The sequence below is a fragment of the Epinephelus lanceolatus genome, chromosome 8, assembly GCF_041903045.1.
Source record: "Epinephelus lanceolatus isolate andai-2023 chromosome 8, ASM4190304v1, whole genome shotgun sequence".
NCBI lineage: Eukaryota > Metazoa > Chordata > Actinopteri > Perciformes > Serranidae > Epinephelus > Epinephelus lanceolatus.
In genome coordinates, this window is record NC_135741.1 from 3,135,530 (window position 1) to 3,156,991 (window position 21,462).

General features: G+C 43.8%; 1 protein-coding gene across 9 annotated transcripts in view; it reads left to right on the forward strand.

The window, feature by feature from the left end:
* LOC117258600 (IQ motif and SEC7 domain-containing protein 1-like) overlaps window positions 1-20,750 on the forward strand; it is a 259,415-nt gene extending 238,665 nt beyond the window's left edge. For 8 of the 9 annotated variants that reach the window (XM_078169733.1, XM_078169732.1, XM_033629637.2 and 5 more), the window contains 5 exons: window positions 3,228-3,327; window positions 10,056-10,217; window positions 12,966-13,181; window positions 15,865-15,914; window positions 18,486-20,750. In XM_078169733.1, coding sequence (XP_078025859.1) covers window positions 3,228-3,327; window positions 10,056-10,217; window positions 12,966-13,181; window positions 15,865-15,914; window positions 18,486-19,712 — 1,755 coding nt within the window. In that variant the 3' untranslated portion in view covers window positions 19,713-20,750. The remainder of the gene's footprint in view (window positions 1-3,227; window positions 3,328-10,055; window positions 10,218-12,965; window positions 13,182-15,864; window positions 15,915-18,485) is intronic. The other variant, XM_078169736.1, reaches the window with a different exon arrangement.
* The last annotated feature ends 712 nt before the right edge of the window (window positions 20,751-21,462 follow it).

The following is a 21,462-nucleotide window of genomic DNA, read 5'->3' on the forward strand; positions in this document are numbered from 1 at the left end:
AAGCTGCAATTATCAATAATTTCTTTCCTTAACACTGAATCAAATGTGTTCATGTATTGTCTGCAGGGAATAAACCCCAGACTCTGCAGCTCTGCTCAGAATGTTAGCCTCTTGTAGCCTGTAGTTTTTGTTTGGCTCGTTCAGTATTTTGGTTCAGTCTCATCACCGTCTTTTTCAGCCACAGCAGGCAGCTGTTTTCAACAAACAAGCTCTGATGGAGCCACCGTGCTCTCTCTCCCTCACAGTCATTACTCACAACTGAACACACACACACACACACACACACACATCATAAACAAACTGCTGAAATCAGAGCGAATCACTTAGCCCACTTAGTCTTATTTAAGACCAACAGTGATCCTGTGTTTTTGGCTGTTTTCAAAGCTGTGGTGTGGACAGGTTTGAAAGAGGAGAAGTCACGGCGTCATATCTTGTCAAATCATTGGGGTACCACACATGCTCAGTAAAAACAAAAATATATTTAAATTTATTTTATTTTTCCAAAATCTTGTCTGCTCTTGCCACAAGGCTCAACAGCTGGCATACAGTTACAGAACATGGGTATGATTGATCGGTGTCACTGAGGCTTCAACAGTCAGCCATCAGTCCACTATATTTTATACTTAAAATAAAAGATATCGATGAGAACTAGTACTTTTTACTACTAGAATTTGTGAAAAGGTCCTAAATACAGACCATAAATCAATGCTTTCTATTTAAAACCAGTCTATTATATATCAGCCACCATCCATTCAAGCATACCCAAAAACTTCTGACAGGCCGGACGCACCCAAAGAGCACCTGAACAGACACCATACCTTCTTTCAGTGTCCATGAGTTCAAAGATTGTGTCTCAGCCTTCATTTAGTTTAGTCTTTAGTCTATAGCATTTCTTTTTTACAGTGCACATGAACTAAAAAAGCTCAGAACAGAACTGCTGCTCCTCCGTGTCGAAAGGGGCCTGCTGATGTGGTTCGGGCATCTGATCAGGATGCCTCCTATTAGAGGTCTTCAGAACATGTCCCACTGGCAGGAGGCCCCGGGGCAGACCCAGAACACACTGCAGGGCTTACATATCTCATCTGGCCTGAAAACGAAAGTTTATTTTGAAAAGACACAATGCATATAACAAGCATAGATTCACACGCAGTCTGTGAACATCCAAAAATGACACAGGAGGGAAATGAATTCAAATAAACACAAGAAGTTTGTGCTCTAGAGAAAGGATCAGCACTCAGTGAATAACCTCCTAAGCCCTATGATAAGCTATTATGGCAAGGCTTAACTATACAGACCAGTGAGCAGTGATTACTAACATGTCTTTGGGGTCATCACCAGTTCATCACCTTTCACCAGTGTTTCGTCTAGTTGGTCCCACGACACCTCCAGGAGGCTAGACAGTGATCTCTGGCGTCCCAGAGACACTCCCCTAATGCCAGGTCTCACTGCTCCCCTCCCTGCACCAACCCAACAACCTCCTTTACCTTACTTACACATGGCTTTCTCAGCCCAAACAGCACTACCATCTTCAACCAAACCCAGGCTCCGTACATGCGAGCTCCAGGCAGAAGCAATGCTGATCCTACTTTTCCTAGCACATTCACCATACTCTATTTCACACGCTACATAGCATAACTACAATATAAGCTAAAGTTAAAGGAGATAGATGGACTTGACTCACATGACTTGGACTTGGAGTCAGACTCGAGTCGCAAATTTGATGACTTTAGACTTGACTTGACAACCTCAAAAAAGACCTGCAACTCAGCTTAGGCTTTAACACCAATGACTCGTGACTTTAAGTTAACTTCAGTTATTTGACAGGAAAATACTAGATATGTTATTTAAAACGTGTGCCACGACTCAATTTATTCCCCTTCATTTCCTGTGTCAGTTAACACTGAACGCTTTTAATTCCCAGCTTAACAGTTAATTCTCCAGATCCGCTTTGTTTGAACCAAGAACTAACTTTACATTACTGAGTGCCAGTTGGAAAAGATGACACCAAAGATAATTTAAATTAGGTACAAAATTTAAGAGTGCTCAATGAAAAAACAAACTGCAGTGCGCAAAACATGCAAGTTGAAAATTCTGACAGATAAATACAAACTTTAAACACTAAATATAAAATATTATTACTGTGTTGTTAAAATGGCATTGAATTTAGTAAAGAGAAAATTATGACTTGTTTAGGACTTCTAAAATAACTCAAAGTTTATGACTTGGTACTGGACTGGGGAGTTGAGTGCAAAGATTTGAGACCTACTTTTGACTTGCTAAACAATGACTTGGTCTCAACTCTGCTAGGGCGTCATATTTTGATGTGTAGGTCCACTGGGGCGGTAGTAGCTCAGTCCATAGGGACTTGGGTTGGGACCCGGAAGGTCACCAGCTCAAGTCCCCATCTGGGCCAAGCATGGAGTATGGACTTGTAGCTGGAGAGATGCCACTTTGCCTCCTGGGGAGCACCGAACCCCCAACTGCTCTGGGCACCTGTGCATGGGCAGCCCTCCCCTCGCTCTGATATCTCTCCATTTAATGCATGTATAGGTCCTGTTTGTGCATGTGTGTGTATTTCAGGCCGGTGTGTGTAGATGACAACAGAGTGGAAAAATTTAATTTCCCATCAGGGATTAATAAAGTAAATCTTCTTCCTTTTCTTTCTTCACTGATAACGCTGTGGTAGTTGAGGAGTTGGGACGAGGACGTGTTGATAAGAAAGCTAATACATGTAAATAAAAAGAGTGAAAAGAGCTCAAAGGGTTAATATCATACAGAGGTCATATGAAGGTCAACACAGACAACATGAACCAGCTTCAGATGTGAATCTGTGTGAGCTCATAAATTGTGAATCAGGACTGGTCTGACATGATAAATGATTTAAAGTCTCCACAATCGATGTCACCAGTACTTGAGTTTAGAAGATGAAGTGACTCTAACTGTGATTCAGCTCCAATTCAATCATAATTTATTTACACTGCCAGTAAAAAACAAGCAGGAGGAGACACGTCTTCAGTTTATAGAGGAATCATTCAAATGTCTCACTGAGGGATTTTAAAAACTCTTCACCTCGAAATGAACAAAAGAAACAAATGAAGACAAAGATGAGCATAATCAAAGATGAGCATAATCCTCCTTTGTCCTCTCTCCTCCTCCCTCTTCTCTGTCTTTGTATTCTCAATTTTCTGCCTTGACTTTTCTTTTCTCATCTCTTTTGTCCTCCTCAGGTGACAAAGATTTTCCAGAAGAAGAAGACTTCAGTGACGTACAATTTCAGACAATCATTTCCTCTGGTGGACATGCAGGTCCACACCTTCCAAAACACCTGTAAGTACTGCGCTCGCTCTTTATCTCCCTCTCATTCTCCTCTCGTCCATCTGCTCCCTCCATCTGTCTCGGCCTCTCTCCGTTTTATTTCTCATATCTCTATTTCTTTTTGTGCACTTGCTCAATTCTCTATTTTTACCCCACAGTCCGCAGGCCCACTGAAAAGACTCACACACGCAGATATATATATGTACACACACACACACACACACACACACACACACTCTCTGAGGAATATGTGAGAGCAACTTCTGATGTGCCCCCATCTCTCCAAAGTCTCAGTAAATGGATCATCGAGGATCCAACATGTTCTTTAAGTTCAGATACAGCTTCACTTCACGTCAGGGGGAAAAAACGAGCTCGTCTCAGAGGCGACACACCTGCAGACGTACCAAGGTGCTGAAGCAGCAGCCATTGAGAAGAAGTGCTTAGATGTAAACTCACTGGATGCGAAAAGGAAACAAGATGGGATCGTGTTTGTTTGTGAGGGTGAACAAGTCAGATCAGCGAACAGCAGGGAGGGAAGAGAAAGTCAGTGTCGATGTAGGAAAACAGAAACAGCTGTCGCTAATCTACGACCAGATCTTGTGTTGTGGTGAGAAACACAGAGGGCAGGATTCAAAGAAGGAATGAGCAGCTTTCGAGGCCGCTAAACCTGCACAAATTAGACAAAAAGAAACCATGTAATTCTCTAAGCAAACACAAAGGGTGAAATGCACCCCGAAATGAGCTGCCAAGGCAACAGCGTCTCTGTGCTGTTTGCACATATTTAAATGAGGTAATACAGAATGCATACAATGGGCACAAAATTGGCCCCTTTCTATGCAAATGAGCCTTAAAAACAGACTAATTCAGAGATCAACACTAATAGCCACACACAGTTATAGTCAGTGTAGGAAGTGGGCCAGTGCTTACCATTACACGGTACCACTTTTACATTTTACTCTTTGATGTACAATGACATTTTCTTGCGCACCAGCACTGCTCACACCCTACTGGTACTCTCATACCTCTCCATGTCTGGTTCTCTGGGCGATTCAGAAATAAACTGCATTACCCAGGGGGCACTGGGGACACTACATGATGTTCATCTGTTGGCAGCTACCCAGCTGGTCATCAGCATCTTTCAGCGTTGATATTTGGTTCAATTTAGGTTGTGACATCAGATCACCAAAGTTCAATGTCAGGACAACGTCTAATGCCATCATCAAGTGGTGTAGAATACTGCAGACGGATGACATTGGTATTTTGTTGGTTTTAAGTTGTGTGGCTCAGCAGTAGAGCAGGTTGTCCACTAATCTAAAGCTTGGCAGTTTGATCCCTGGCTCCTCCAGTCTGCATGTCTAAGTGTCCTTGGGCAAGACTCTGAAACCCAAATTGCTCCCAATGGCTGTTCCATCGATGTGTGAGTGTGTGTCAACACGTTCTGAATAGCAGATGGCACCAGTGTGTGAATGGGCGCATGTGACGTGGAGTAATGTCTCATGCCAACATCATCTTGACATAGAATACTGACATTTAGTCATAAGGTGTGAAGAACAAAACCCAACGTCTGCAAAATGTCATAATGTTAATGTCCACACATCCTGAAATTCTAACGTCGTTAGACATTTAAATGAATGAATGACGAATAAGGTTATGTGTATTAAGGGTTATCATGTCCACCTCATCAGAAACTGGGGAGGGATTAAGAGGAAGATTGGATTTCTCTGCAACGCTAACTTTTTAGCACATTAGCTAACGTTAGCTTCCATAGCAAAACAAACAAGTGTGGTCCTCCTTTGTAAGATTGGCTTCCTGTGACATCATCCATCCACTGAGTGAGAGCATACGGGTCGGCCAGTCTGGTCCCGTTGGTCAGTGTTTACTTATTCCAGTAACACTGGTGGTCCCGGAGAGTGAGTGACCTGACATGGTGCGTTGGTAAATTCAGTCTGACGCTCTTCACTAAAATGAGAGCCCTGTTGGTGGAAGAAACGCAGCGTTATATTTCTACATGAATGAACCAACGGTTAAGTTAATCACACATTCACTCCGCTCGGCGCTCTGCTGCTCCGTCTCCACAGACAGAGTGTCCAGAGTGCGCTCTGCCACTCTGAGAGTGCGCTGCTCTGGATAACCCAACGCTACATTCAGACAGCGCTCCCAATTTATCAACGCTCCAGTTTGTGTCAGAGTGCGCTCCCACACTCAGAATGAGTGTTTCTGAACGCACCACTCACATCCTCTTCCTCCAGTGTCTAAAACAAGACAACACAACTTGTTAGCTAGCGCTAGCTAATGTCTGTGGAGAATTGTTTTGCCTCCAGCTAAGCCCCGCCCACCAAAAACATCATACCGTTTACTAACAGTAAAAGAGTTTATAGGAGGGTGCATACAGGAGGTTTCTGTAGTTGATTTCCTCAGGTGCATGTGGATCACAAAATTTGCACTAGCGTACCCACCAAAGATGAGCTTTCAAGTTCCAAGATCTCAGTTACATATTTATGGGTCAGGTATTTGCAGTAGAGATAAAATGCATCTTAACTTGGCCAAAGCATGACATTAGAGTTAGCTCTTGGAATAGATACCAAAAATACATGTGGGACAACAATCGGAGACTCCGTCCCAGTTGGAAATGTTTGCGACAATCTGTTAATAATCGCTTGGCAAAATATAACTTCCCTCTCCAATTACCAATATTAAGTGTCTGCCAGCCTGTTCTTTAAATGCAAGGCATCCTCAGTCAGAAGTGTAGTCAGTACTCCTCTAAAAACACCAACAGAAACACAGTGGAAGCATATCACAGGATTTCCTAAATATATGACTGTCAATCTGAAAACAAGGCTTTTTAGCTGCATTTCTCTCAACATGACTCATTCAACCAACACATTTTTCAATAATGATGTTCACACAATCATATGCAGTAAGCTGCGTGTGTGTGTGTGTGTGTGTGTGTCTAAGTGTGTGGGTGTGTGTGGTTTCCAAGCCTCTATTTCAGCAGAGAAAAATTGGCTCTCAGTTCTATGCAGCAGATTGGAGTTGGTGGCGTTTCAAATCTGCCTCAGCACCTGTTAACAGGACGCCTCACTCTGAAGAGTTCAGCTCCAAAATCACATTTCCACCATTTTCAAAAAGGCTTTATATATGTATAATGTCTCCACCAACAGCCCAATATTTTTAACCCCTGAAAGAGCAAAATAACAGCCAAATGAAAAGCTTGTTTTTGCTGACTTCCACGTGCTTACCATCTCATCTTTCTGCAGTGGTGTGGAAGTGAACTCCAGGGCATGTCAGTACACTGTGACATGCTGCCGGAGGTCAAATACCTTTCGAAACACCTAACTGACGCCACCATTTTTCATGTAAACAGCTGAATTTGATGCTATGAATGTCTTTCAGGAGAGACTGTCTGAAAATGTGTGCAATTATCTCCATGTCAGTCACTACCACTTAAGTCAAATCTAACCTTATTCCTATTCGCAGTTTGACATTTGGCGGTATGCCGCTTATCTGGGACCTCCCTGCCCTTCCATTTGCATATACGTTATGCCCAAGTCAGGGAGAGCAGTAGAGTTGTCCAGTTAGCTGTTAGCTAACCGTAACTTGTTTGTTGATTGTTTGGTCTGTAACATAATAGGTCGACCGGAAAAAAGGTCCAATACTAACATGCTGAAAGGGGGCATACCTCCACCTATCGTAGAGGAGTCGGACATACTTGGGTCGTTAAATGGATTCCTCACCTGTGCTTGTATACTGGGACAAGTTCAGTAGTCCAATTAAATGTCCTAGTTGAGCTAGAGCCATAGCTTGACTTAACTGTGTATGGAAACGTACTGACTCTGTTCAAAAGGCACCGCCCTTAGTTGAAACACCTGGTTCTTAAGGAATCTCTGTGACTTTTTCACTCCGCCTTCAGTGAGGCCATTTGGAACAACTGAGAACACTTTTGATGTCTGACTGGGGTCGGACGACATGTGGTATAAACTGCTTCTTTTTTAGTATAACCTGGGCCTGATTGTGATCAAAGGTAGAGCATACTTAAATTTTAAAGTACAGAGGGCAGTTAAACACAGGCTTGTTTAAACCCTCTGATTACCGCCCACACCTCCAAATTGCTCAGTGATTCAAATAAGTCTGATGTTTTGCCCACTCATGACTGTTTCCCCCAGTTGGATAAACAGGTCACCAATCAGACCTTTGTAGGTGGGACTGTAAATAGGGATATCATATTGCTGCATAGCTACTGTAGGTACCTAGTTACATCAATCATGTGACAGGACAAATGATCTGTCATTATTTGACAGGACAATATTAAAGCAGGTCGGTGCGGCCTCTGCAGTGATGCGGGCGCTGCGCCGGTCCATCGTGGTGAAGAGGGAGCTGAGCCAGAAAGCAAAGCTTTCAATTTACTGGTCCATCTACGTCCCAACCCTCACCTATGGTCATGAGCTCTGGGTAGTGACTGAAAGAATGAGATCACTGATACAAGTGGTGGAAATGAGTTTCCTCCGTGGGGTGTCTGGGCTCAGCTTTAAAGATAGGGGGAGGAGCTTGGACATACGGAGGGAGCTGGAAGTAGAGCTGCTGCTCCTTTGCATCGAAAGGGGTCAGTTGAGGTGGTTCGGGGATCTGATCAGGATCCTCCTGGGCGCCTCCAGCTGGAGGTGTTCTGGGCACGTCCCACTGGTAGGAGGCAGGTAGGAGAACACACTGGAGGGATTACATATCTCATCTGGCCTGGGAACGCCTTGGGGTCTCACAGGAGGAGCTGGAAAGTGTTGCTGGGGAGAGAGATGTCTGGGGTGCTTTGCTCGGCCTGCTGCCCCCGCGACCCGGCCCCGGATAAGGGGATGAAAATGGATGGATGGATGGATGGATGGATGGATATTATGTAAAGCGTGACGGTGGAGAAAGAGGGGGGGTGCCATGCAGCAGAGGGCCAGACTGGAGTCAAGCCCACAGCCACAGTGGCAAGGACACTGACTTCGTATATGGGACGCCCACTCTACCCACTGAGCTACTGGGCGCCCATTGGTGGGGCCATTTTAATGACAGAGCTCACCTCCCCACGTGCAAATGTTCCACCAAAACAAATTCAACCCTGACACTATTTTGCACTGGGCTTAATGCCACCCATGACGACTATGATTGATTTCAAAAAACATAAACACGCCAAGGCATTTTTTTACCCTGTTGCAGAAAGATAATCAGTGATTCCAGACCTTTCTCTAGAGCTGACACAGCACTGTGGACATACGTCTGATTACCTGAGTGGTTCCACTGCAGCCTGTTTAGCCGCCATTGGCTGCAGCACTCTCGCTCAGCGCTGGACCAGTGTCAAAAACTGTCATCCACATTAGACACTTAGACACAAAAACATGGGGGAATTGGGTCCAGGTTGAAAAATACAAACAGTGTGTAAAGGTATTGAATAAAATAATTTCAGGTGGTGGAATCAGTCACACAGATTCATGTGCTGTGTTTCAGCTCTACTGTTTTCCATCGTGTCACAGGACAAGGTCAACATTATTCAGTTGTTATTTGTGGGACGCACCGTGTCGTCTCAGAGCTGACGCTGTGCTCAGTGTGTACCGAAGCTGCAGTGGTGGTCGTTGTGTTGTTTAGTTGTTGTTGACAGTTCTGGTCCTCCAGTTGGAGCTAAATGGAACTTGGCAGCCTGTGGTGATGACTGTGACCAGGACAGATTGTCCCATATGATTCATCAGCACAATCTTACATGGACTGCTGGTGTGTGTGTGCGTGTGTGTGTTCATGTGTGTGTGTGGGTGGGTGAGTGCTGTGTGTGTATTGTCTGTGAGTGGGTGCACGTTAATGTATCTGTGTGTGTATCATGTGGGCGGAAAGTAATAAGAGGTGTGTGTGTGTGTGTGTGTGTGTGTGTGTGTGTGTGTGTGTGTGTGACAGTCCATCTTTAAAGGCTCTTACAGCCTTTTTCTCAATCAGTGTCTTACACTCAGCTGATCCAGGGTCAGAGTCCAATATGTACACAAATTAATCTGACGAAATTTAAACGGTTTTTCTTATTTTACGTGAGAGATTCTGTATTTTTGTCTGAGCTTTTCTCACTGGTTTGAAGAGGGCAGTGGGAAAATCTGTTCAATCTGTTACTCCTGAGATGAAAAAAATGATCTGAAGCTCAATTCTGAGATCGTTCGGTAAAGAATTGTAATCATTCTAATCACAAATATTTGAACTTCTGATCAATCCATGTCAATTTCAGGCATGAAGTATCATGTTCTGGTAATGCTCCACCATTTCTTGTTTAAACCCCGCCCATTTTTGAGTACAAATACAGATATTTTAATTGGTTTCAATGGTTTTATTTTTTTTAATTCTTTTGTCCCAAGATCACAATTTACTTATTTCTTTTTCTTGAGTAAACAAGCTTTTTAAAGATATTTTAGTACAGTACAGTACCCGTTATTGGTTTTATCATTCACATCAGATGGTACTGTAATGAAGTGGTAACGTGGCGTCCTCTTATGTGTACAGACACCACCAGAGGACACCGTGTTACCACTGAGATTAATTTGTTTTTGTCAAAAATAAATCATGACACGTCATCTCATCTATTTTTGGCCCACAGTACTGAGCGTGTCTTTTCAGCTTCGATGTCCAGCTCTTCACAGCGAGGTCGAGGCATTTGGCTCACAGTGTGTAACATGTGCTGTGTGTGTGTCTGTGTCTGTGTTTGTGTTTTTGTGTGTGTGTGGCGTCTCACCCAGACTACCCTCACGGTATCAGGCTGACGTCGGCGAACCCTGGAGGAGAGAGGAAAGTGCTGATCGTCTTCACGGCTCCGAGCCAGCAGGACCGAGCACGCTTCACCTCTGACCTCCGAGAGAGCATCGCAGAGGTCCAGGACATGGAGAAGTACAGGGTGGAGTGTAAGTGATCCTGACACAGTGCAGTGATGGTAATACAGTGACAGCAGTGGTCACAACAGCTGCTGTACCAGCGGTGGTAATAATCCCAGTAGTAACAAGGACCGCTGTGGTGGAATCACTGGAGTGACAGTGAACTGAAAGGAATTAGTATTTATTAGTATTTTAGCACTGGAAGCAGGAGTCATAGCAGAGGCTGCAGATGAACCAATAGAATAGCAGTAGTAATAGGAATGACAGACGCAGTGGTAACAGCACTTGTTAGCCAGGTGCTGGCATAAAATATGGACAGGGCTTAAATAAAGTGGACTATATGGAACACATAATAAATTCAGCATAATCTCAAGCACAGCAGAAATGTTATTTTTACTCCACTCGTTTTTTTTACAATCACTGTTGATGTGTCGTTAAAGACACTGACCACTTCCTGTCAAATTATGTCAAATTAAAAGCCAAATTAGTGTTGGGTTTCACTGATGGTAAATTAACAGCGCTTTTCCTGTTGGAGAGGAGAAATTATCACAACATGTCTCTGGTAGAATTAGTGTCAGGGAAACTAAATATTACAGTAAATTAATAAAGACAAGAGGAAAACATGGAGGACGTGTTGAGTTTGTATACAGCATCAACGGCTAATTAAGAGAGGCTTATTACTAGAATGAAATATATGTTTTTATAAAGAAATAAAGGTCAGTTCTTTCTGGAGCTGAGGTAAACAAAGAAGATTATTTGTTAATTGACATAGCTTTGGTAACAGCAAACCATAGTAGTGGTCATAGCAACATCAGAAGCAGCAGTAGTAGTATTGGCAGTATTAGTAGCAATAGCAGAGGCAATACTGGTGCTAGTAGCCTTACAGTATTAGCAGCAGTCGTAGTTATCATGACAGACTTACGAATAGTTGTTGTACTTGTTGTAGTTGCAGAAAATCATTGCAATAATATTAATAGCAGTGGCTGCAGTAGTAGTAGTACCAGTAGAAGTAGCAATAGCAGAAGCAGTAGTGATAGTAGTTACATTACAGTGTGAGTAGCAGTAGCTGCAGTAGTGTAGATGCACTTGTGGCAGTTACAGTAGCAAGTGTAGCAGTAGTAGTAGTATTGGCAGTACTAGTAGCAATAGCTGAGGCAGCGGTGGTAGTAGTAACATTATTAGAATGTGTGTATCAGCAAAAGTAGTAGTAATCATGACAGACTTACTTGTAGTTGCAGTGCTTGTTGATATTGCAGAAAATCCGTGCAGTTATAGTAGTAGCAGTAATCATAGCAGACACTCAAGTAGTTGTAAGTTGTAGAAAATCAGCAACTGTAATATTAGTAGCAGTAGCTGTTGTACTGGTAGCAGTACCATACTAGTGGTACTAGTATCATTACAGTATTAGCAACAGTGGTAGTAATCATAGTAGACGCACAAGTACTGTAGTTGTACTACTTGTTGTAGTTGTAGAAAATAAGCAGCAGTAATATTAGTAGCAGTAGCTGAAGTACTGGTAGTAGTACCAGTGGCAGTTATCATAGCAGAAGCACACAGAGTTGTAGTACTTGTTGTAGTGCAGAAAATCAATGCAGTAATATTAGAAGTAGCAGTAGCAGTAATGACACAAAAGTAGTTGTTAGTTGTAGAAAACAAGCAGCAGTAACATTAATAGCAGTAGCTGTTGTACTGATAGTAGTGCCAGTGGCAGTAACAATAGCAAAAGCAGTAGTGGTAGAGGTAGCAGTGGCAGTTACAATAGCAAGGGCAGCAGTATTAGTATGTACTAGCAATAGCAGAGGCAGTAGTTGTAGCAGTAACATTACAGTATTGGCAACAGTCGCAGTAATCATGGCAGACTTACTAGTAGTTGTAGTATTTGTTGTAGTTCAGTGCAGTCGTATTAGTAGTACCAGTGGCAGTAGCAATAGCAGAGGCAGTGGCATTATTTAACATTACAGTATTAGCAACAGTAGCAGTAGTCATAGCAGACACACAAGTAGTTGTAGGCTACTACTTGTTGCAGCTGTAGAAAATCAGTAACAGTAATATTGGTAGAAGTAGCTGTAGTTGTGCTAGTAGAGCCAGTGGCAATAACAGGAGTAGTATTGGCAGTAGTAGCAATAGGAATAGTGGCAGTAGTAACATTACAGTATTAGCAATAAAAGTAATCATGACAGACTTACTAGTAGTTGTAGTGTGTAGCAGCATTGGCTGTAGTAGTGGTAGTAGTACTAGTGGCAGTTGCAATAGCAGAAGCAGTTGTGATAGTGGTAACATTACAGTATTAGCATCAGTAGCTGTAATCAAAGCAGACACACATGTTGTTGTACTTTCTGTTGCAGTTCTAGAAAATCAGTAACAGTCATATTAATAGCAGTAGCTGTAGTAGTGGTAGTAGTACCAGTGGCAGTAGCAATAGCTGGAGCAGCAGGAGTTGTAGTATTGGCAGTACTAGTAGCAATAGCAGAGGCAGTAGTGGTTGTAGTAACATTACAGTACTAGTAGCAATAGCAGAGGCAGTAGTGGTTGTACTTCTTGTTGTAGTTGTAGAAAATCAGCAGCAGTAGTAGAAGTACTTTGCAGGTATGCATAAATGTTTGCCAAATGAATAGTAACAGGAGTGGCAGTAGCCAGTAGTAGTGGTTGCAGCAGTAGTAGTACTTATAGGAGTTGAAGATCAGCTCGTACTGACTGTCTTCACTCAAGACTGTATTTTAATTTCCACTTCTCTTAAGGTCTGATATTTACCATCTCTTCTCTTCCTTCTTCCTCCAGCCGAGCTCGAGAAGCAGAAAGGTGTGATGCGTCCAGGTGTGTTGACAGGGGGAGGACCAGGAGGAGGCGGGACGGCAGGGGCCAACGTTGGCTCCGGAAAGGGCGAAGTGATGAACGGTACTCTGGGTAGGCCGAGCCTTGATGACACGTACGCATCTGTGGACGGACTTAAACGCACGGCACTCAGCTCCTCACTGAGAGACCTCTCAGAGACAGGTGAGGACAGATGAAGTAGTACAAGTACACATGTGGGCCCTCTACAGTTTGTTTTTGCCTGTTGAATATCAGTGTACATATTTTTGTGGTATCCTGACGTGACGGAGATTCTGCAAATGGGATTTTTCACCGTTTCTGTTTACTGCTGCAGTTTATTATTATGACTCAGTGAGTCAGAGCAAACCTACATCTGTGGTCTTATGCAACTGATGAAATAGTGATGAAATCTAAAATGGTAATATAATACAGTAAGATGAATGTCTAAGGTAGAGCTGTGGTGCTCTTTCTCCACCTAGTGGACAAATACAAGAACTGCAACATGACATATGAGAGGGTGATTTTACTGTAGAAACTGACCTTAATAATTACTGCTGTTCACAAGACACTCGAAGCAGATGTAATTAATAAGATTAGTGATACATTGATATTTCATCAGTTTTAGTAGATGTCATTTTCAATCAACTAATATCACCATCTGTCCCATTGTGTGTTTGTGCTGATTTTTCTGGATCTTTATTCGGAGTATGTTATGTAAACTAACTTCCTCCTTGCTGTTTTTGTGATTTTTGTGGTCTGAAATGTCTGATTTCACAGCACATTCTAAAATATTACAATGTTTGTAGTGTTTTTTTTTTGCAATAAAATTGTGGGGGCAACTTAAAATTGCAAAAGTCTCAGGTTCGAAGCCTATGATTATGAGCATTCAGTGTTTCCCACAGAATTAGAATCTATATGTGATGGTTGGTGGTGTTGGGGGCATCTACAGCTAATCGCTGCCGATCAGCTGTTAATGCCTTGAAGGATCGTGAAAATTTCAAGGTCACACAGAATTCACAGGAACTGGCAGAATTTGCCTTAATTGGTGAGATCGTAGCATTGCGAATGCCTGGAGGGACTGAACTGAGGGTAGAGGGAAAAATTGATTCTTAGCTGCATCGAGATTTTCTCTTGAAGATTATGTCTCGATGCAGAAAAGTAATTAATTAGAAATTTAGGATCCAATTCTCAATTTTATGATTGCAGTTCTGTAAGACAGAGCCAAATGTTCCTTACAGCTGCACCAATTGACCTATGGCTAAGCCACGCCCCCCTCCACTCACTTGCAGTCTATGGCACAAACTATCAACATTCAGTGAGCGGCGCTATGGCAGGTGTCAGAGTACACGGCATTTCGCAGGAGGCAACTGATGATTTTTGGGGACATAACGATCAGATGTCATTGAGAAGTAACCAAAAGGGCCTAAACTACGCATTGGAGGGATATATTCATCATTTTATTGTTGAGAAGGTCGATGAAAAGCTTAAATTATAAGCCAAAATTTACAGGTCACAGTGTACGCTTGTGAACCGCATCTGGTTGCCGTCACCATTAAAGACAACAAGTTAAAGTGCCACTGAAGTTAAGGTTTTTGGCTCAGAATATGAGAAAAGGATAACGGCCTTTTTACCATCTTTACCAAGAGTGTCTCTCCGTTAGTTTGGTGCTACAGTATTTACACTGAATCATTCAGCATAACGTTTGCCAACCTTTGTTATCTCTGCCATTACAGATAAGTTAATGAAGCTAAGCTCCAGAAGTTAACGTTAGCTTAACTAGAGCCCTTTGGACAACAGCTAACAATGATGTACCATCACCAAAGTACAAAACTAGAACAAAATAGGCTAATGAACTCCCAGCAAACAAGGTGACATGATGAACAACGCAGCTAGGAGCTAACGTTAGGCTAACTTTAGCTAACGTTAGCTAGAGATGTTAAAGATAACTTTATATTTCTTTCCAGCAAAGTGACAATATGTTGCCTCAAACACAATGTTGACTTACCTTAGAACAGATGTAGACATCATTGTTAATCTTATTCACGTTGAGTTGATGTTGTGGTCTAACGTTACCACACAACTTTATCCAAAGGAGACACTTTTCTCGGTTGAGATGTGGTTTAAAGTGTAAAAAATACACCTGGTCGCCCAGCCTCTCAGGATACCTTGTGTCAGAGTTACATGTACCCCATGCACACCGTTTGACCATTTTTAAACTTCAAATCTCAGAAAAAGCTCATAAAACTGAACGAAACTGACTTTCTGTGATGCATTTCAATGGACGTCCAGGCAGAGAATGTCCCAGTGTATGGGAATGGCTATACGCACTGTGATTGGCTCATTGCATTTGAGGGCGGGACTTAGCCATAGGTCAATTCGATGGTGAAACATAACGGACGTAAAACGTGTTAACACAAATGGATACAATCCAATCCGGCATCCTCCTGGCTTCAAAACTATCTCATGGAAGCATTTTAGCTTCTATGAAGTTGAAGGGAAAAGGAACGTGGGCATGAGCCACACTGTATACAGGTTGCGTCTTCAAGTTTCATCAATTATTGTTTTATAATTTCATCATAGCCCTCTGAATCAAAATCTGATCGAGCTGTGAGGTGCCTCAAGATTCCCACTGCTAATGTAAACCCAGTAAATCATGAGGAAAAGTACATTCAAAATTCTACTTCAAAATCCTACTACTAATCCTAAGTAAAACAATTATATTACTTTAGTACTCAAGTAAAAGCACAGAACATGTTGTATCTTGTTTGTTTAAACTGTGACAAACAGAAGTGTAAAATGTGGTTTTACGGGAACATTTGTTGGAACTATTTCTTTTTAACCCTTCATCATTCTGATTGGGTAACAGGGAAGCGGGGTCGTAGGAACAGTGTCGGCTCATTGGACAGTACTATTGAAGTAAGTTTGTCGGGGGCGGGGCTGAAAGCATGCTGATGATGATGATGTGACCTCCCAGCATGCTGCCACAACATGTCACGTACACGACTGTCTGCATGTTTGTCTGAGTCACTAAAGCTGAATGTGTTTGTTAATATGTTCGTGTAAATGTTCTGTAAAAGGCTGAAACATGATCCCACAGGCTCTGTGTACGCCTCGAGAAGTTTCTGTGCATCTTTGGAGAACCATTATACAGATCCAGCTTTAGATGGTTATTATTTGATAGTTAAACAGAGGAAACAGAGAGGAAGTGTGGCATGCAACAGAGGTCGTCCCTGATGCAAGAGTTTTTTTCCTGCCTTACTCTGCCTCTGATTTGCTCACCATGACATTCTTACCAGTCACACTCGTCTTGCCTAAACCTAACAAACCCAACCAACAAAGGCAAGGAGCACTACCCAGTCAGAGGTAGAGAAAGGCGGGTCATGCCTTCCCAATCCTAAGAACATTTTCTAAGTGCTGCCATTTGTCTTTGTCGACTTCCAGCCTGGTCTCACTCCCAGGGCGTTAAAATTCGCCGCTTGGGCAGTGTCCATTGTGTCACTATACTGATGCCAGGGGCACCCTTTAGTGTTAGTATGAGACACACTGGGTTTTCAACAAACTCCAAAGAGAACCCATCCACATCATTATTAGATGTTCAGAGCACCAGATGTGGCATAAACAGAGCAGAAGTCCAATTTGGGCAGGTGGGAGCGGAGGCGGGTGGGCCCAACAAGCACAGGACTTTAACCCAGGAGACCGGTGTTCATGTTCTGTCTGTCAGTGTTAGGTTATTACGTCAGTTGTTAGTTATGTCAATTGAGTCACGTCAGAAAAAATCGTTTTCTCACCCAAGCAGTTTTCCTGCCTACACCCAACAACAGACCCTTCTTTATTCACCTGAGGTGACTCACATGATTTGCAGCGGACCCCTTCTGCATTAAGACAAATGTTAAAAAAGGCTGTGTTCCATTAGGTCTCTCCCTGCGTGTCAAAATATGACGAGTAGGGATGAGATTACACTGCTACTTCACTCATTCTTCTTCTCCTCTCCTGCATGTCTGTACTGAAGTCTGCTCGTTTAACTCACCGAAAACAAACCACATGACATTTTAAGATTTTATTTTATCTTTCAAGCAGCTGTTGATTCCAGTTCAGTTTATGTACAGTGAAAATTCATTTGCAAAGACTTTAAACTCAGATGTGAGATTTCATAGTTGAAGTCCAAGAAGCAGTTTTAAGAATATAAATGTGGTCGTTATTGCATTAAAGGATTAATTATTCTACAGCCATGACAGCAGCTCTGTGATGTTGAACTTAAGCACCTAGGCTTTTTTAGCTAAATGCTAGTATGTTTACAATGACAATGCTGGTGTGCTCATGTTGAGCAGGTTCACCATCTCAGTTCAGAGTGTGTTCGCTTGTTAACATTTGCTAATTAGTAGTAAACACAAAGTACAGCTGAGGCTGATGGGAATGTCATTATTCCTGCATCCAACAGAGGGCTGCAGGGATGACATTTTTTGTAGGCTGACCTAAAAGTTAGCTTCACCATTGTTCCGTAGACATAAAGCCAGTGGGATATTCCCATTGGATTTTGGATTATTGCAGAAAATAAAAATCAGTGGAAAACAAAAGCTTACGATACATACATGTATTGTTCAGCAGGATAATCAGTACCAATGAACACGACACGGCGTGATGACGTTCTGTGGTCTCATTTAGGCACTTGTTAGCAACCATCTTTTGAAAGACACATAGAAGTCTCAAAGTTCATGAATTGGGTATTTACTGATGTATTTTATGTTGTAGAACAAAACGTGAAAGTCTCTTCAGCTTGTTTTAACCACAGACCTCGTTTCAGGCGTCTAACCAAAAACCCTGAAACTTCAAGACGAGAGAACTGTGAGTAGCAAAAATGCTAACTCATTTCCGGGTTTTCGGACTTATTCCTGCACCATTCTACTGAGGTCAAGAAATACTTTTCAAAACTGCCTCTGCTCTTAAAGACATTATGTGAAGACACCATTGTAAAAGGCGACCACGGCTTTACAGTTTTGTTATGGTGGTGACGTTAAGTCATGTGACCGTAGTGTAGTTCCGTATTAGCCTAACGATAGCTTTTTACATCTGGTTATTGCATTTAGGCTCCAATAATCATAAAAGTGGTGTTCATTCATGAAGATTATCTTGCTGAACAAAATGTGTAAGTGTCATAATTGTTTGTTTGCCACAGAGCTTATTTTCTGCAATAATCCAAAATCCAGTAGAAAAATCCCATAGGCTTTTTGATGAGCGAACCAGCTTGATTCAAACTTCCGTGTTGGCGTACAGAAATACTAAAACAAACAAAAATCAGTGGCTGCCAAGTTGATATTGAACTAATCTAAATCTTTTAACCAAAACCACTGGTTGGCTTCCTTTTTAAATATTGTAAACTAATTAGAAGCCAGTCTGCTTCTGTATTTCATTCTCTTTCCGCCTGTCTTTGTCCTTCTCCTCCCTCTCCCATCACACTCCTTTTCTTCTCCTCCCTCCTCCTCCTCTCAGGGTTCCATTATTAGCAGCCCTCGGCCTCACCAGCAGCGCCCCCTGCTTGCTGGGGGTCTATCCTACAGCCCCATGATGGTACCTTCGTCTCCAGCAGCCTACCGGCCACACCGCCCTACTCAGAGCCCCGGTACAGGGGTGGGGGGTGGGCCGGGGCTCTGTCACAATCAGGGGGGGATCACCACCTCCCCACTCGTGAGCGGGGGAGGGGCTGGGGCCGGAGGAGGGATGGCGGGTGGGGGCGGACCGACTGGCGGCGGCCTGCTGGGGAATTTCTTCGGCAGCCGCAGAGGCAAAGTTCCTGGTCCCCTGACGATGACGTCACCAACTCCTCAGGGTCCTCCGAGTCCCCTGATGATATCATCACCCCCCCATTACCCCGCCCCCGCGCCTCCCATCCCCCACCCATCCTCCCCTTCCCCATGCCCCTCCCCATCGCCCAACCTCGTGCAGTCGGACTCGGGAGGAGTTGGAGGGGGAGGAGGTACGGGAGGGGGGCCTACCAAGCTCCAGGCTTTGCACGCTCAGTATTGCCACGGCAACAGTGGAGGAGGAGGAGTCAGTGTTACTGGGCATCAGCAGCAGCAGACACCGCCCCCACCCTACCACCACCATCACCGCTACCACATGCAGAACATGCCCCAGCACCACGCCCTCACGCACAGGTTCTCTGCACCCCAGCGGCAGGGTCCGTCCGGCTGCGTTCCCTCTCATACCCAGCAGCATCAGAGGATGCAACACGGTGTCGGCCAGCACCCCCGCTACAACCTGGGCTTCATCACGCCGCCGCCCCTGTCGCCACACTCCCCCGTAACCCCTACTACCCCGCACGGACTCTACCACTCGCACCCGAGGCCGGGTGGAGGCGGCAAGCTCCCGCTGACCATCTCGCACTCCCAGCCCCACCCCCACGCTCACACACACTCTCACAACCACGTCGTGCACACACACTCCCCCCTCAGCCCCTCCCCCTCCGCCTCCCCCTCCACCCACTTCATCTTCTCCACCCCACCTCCCCAGACACCCTCGGCGCGCCTCGTCACCCAGACACCTCCGCAGCCCTACGCGCCCCAATATCCGCCAATCTCCTCCATCCCACCTCCCCCTCCACACTCCCCCCTACCACCCCCGTCCAACGCCCAGCACTCCCTGCACCCAGGGGCGGGGGCAGGGCAAGGGGGCGGCCCCAAATCGAAACCCGTCAGCCGGATCAGCACGGTCGTGTGAGGAGGCAGAAGCGGACGGTGGTCCGCCACCCCGCAGCGAGCCACCGGGGGGCGGTCGTGAGAGGGAGCAGGAGAGGGAGGAGGAGAGGAGGAGGGCAAATGCAGACGTATCAAAATGGCCGCCTAGTGAGGAAGAGAGCACTGAGAGCGGGGAGGAGGAAACTACTCAGCCTGTGTTATTTTCACATCCACTTCCCCCGCAGGTAGAAAGACTCTCATACTTACTGAAAGACGTTTGTTGGGCAACTTGTTCCCCGTCGGGGCTCCTGGGAAACCTGAGTGACCACACCAAGAACGTAAATCACGGCGTTTTCAGTCACTCAAAGCTGAAGACAAACTCCCACATACTGGAAGTCCTGCCATCTTGGTGAAAATCTCCTCCATCTTCCTTTCGCAGTGCCCTTCAGAGGTGGCCAAGAGGACACTTGTGTAGTTCTTGACTTGCAGAGGAAGTGTTCGTGTCAAATCGTGAGTAAGAATTGTGCGTTGCTGTAGTGGACAAATGGTTCAGGGACCAGACGTGAAGGGAACAGTGCCTGTGAATTTAAGACAAGGGTTAGCGCTCGATGCTAACAGTATGTACGGTATTGGTCGATGGGACAGTTCAGGCTTTTAGGAAGCCTGAGAACGCGACGAGTCCTTTTACTATATTCCAAAAATCACACTAGTCTTGCACCACTTTGTTTTCTGCACAAGAAGCACTTGTACCATTGTTTTGGTTGTTGACATATTACAAGCCATGAGGTGTAACTGAGAGGTGGTTAGCATTATTATGGTGCAGTTTCTGTGTCTTAGACAGGCATGCATGACCTGTGCAATAGCTAATGAGTGTCAGTGTGTCTATGGTTGAAATACTATATGCAGGGGGAGGGATTTGTTGTAATTTAAAGCCCCAATCCAGCATTTATTTGACCGTGAAAAGTGCATTAGTGAAGGTTACTGAAGACTTTACTTTCTACAGTAAACTTTTTTAAAGACTTTAAATAAGCCATCATAACAAAAACTACAGGTGTCTTTTTACCTTTGTGTTTTGCAAAAATTGCTTAAAGCCTTTAGTGTTTGTGGATTACAGGGTTTCAGCAGGGGGCGCTGTGTTGTTGTCTTGGATTGGGACTTTAAAATAAGGATTGTTGACATTGGACAGTTTTCCCAATAATTTATTCTTTATTCATTTGATAATTTATACAAAATCAGTGAACGCTCCCCTGATAGTGTCCCAGTATATCTGAAAGTATAAACCTAAATTAGTCAGAAATTATAATATGTTTCAACTGTATTTCATGATGCATATTGTATGTGACCCTTTATCTTGCTGGAGAAGGAGAATACGCTAAAAGGTGCCAAACAGGGTGCAGTCTGGGAAACAGAGTATTTTGTTTCACTGGCTTTTCTGCCTTTGATAAAGCTGGGGAGATGAATAAAGTGTTATATTAAACAATATCTTCTTATAATGTAACACACACAATTCTCAACAAGTAGAACACTGAATAAGAAAAAGGAACTGGGTGGGAAATTAAGTTTAAAAAGGTTATATTCAGTTTAGAAAATCAGAATTGCGCATCATCCCAACAAAACTCCCAAAACAGCTTTGTATGAGTCATTAGCTGAGAGACTGTAATTGTCTGAAGCCTGAACCATTTGTATGACATCAGATCATAAAAAAGTCCACCAAAAACTTAAAAAAAAAAAGTGAAAGGAAGGAGGACAGATAGCTTTTCCAGATCAGATAGATGCAGCGAATACATGATCAT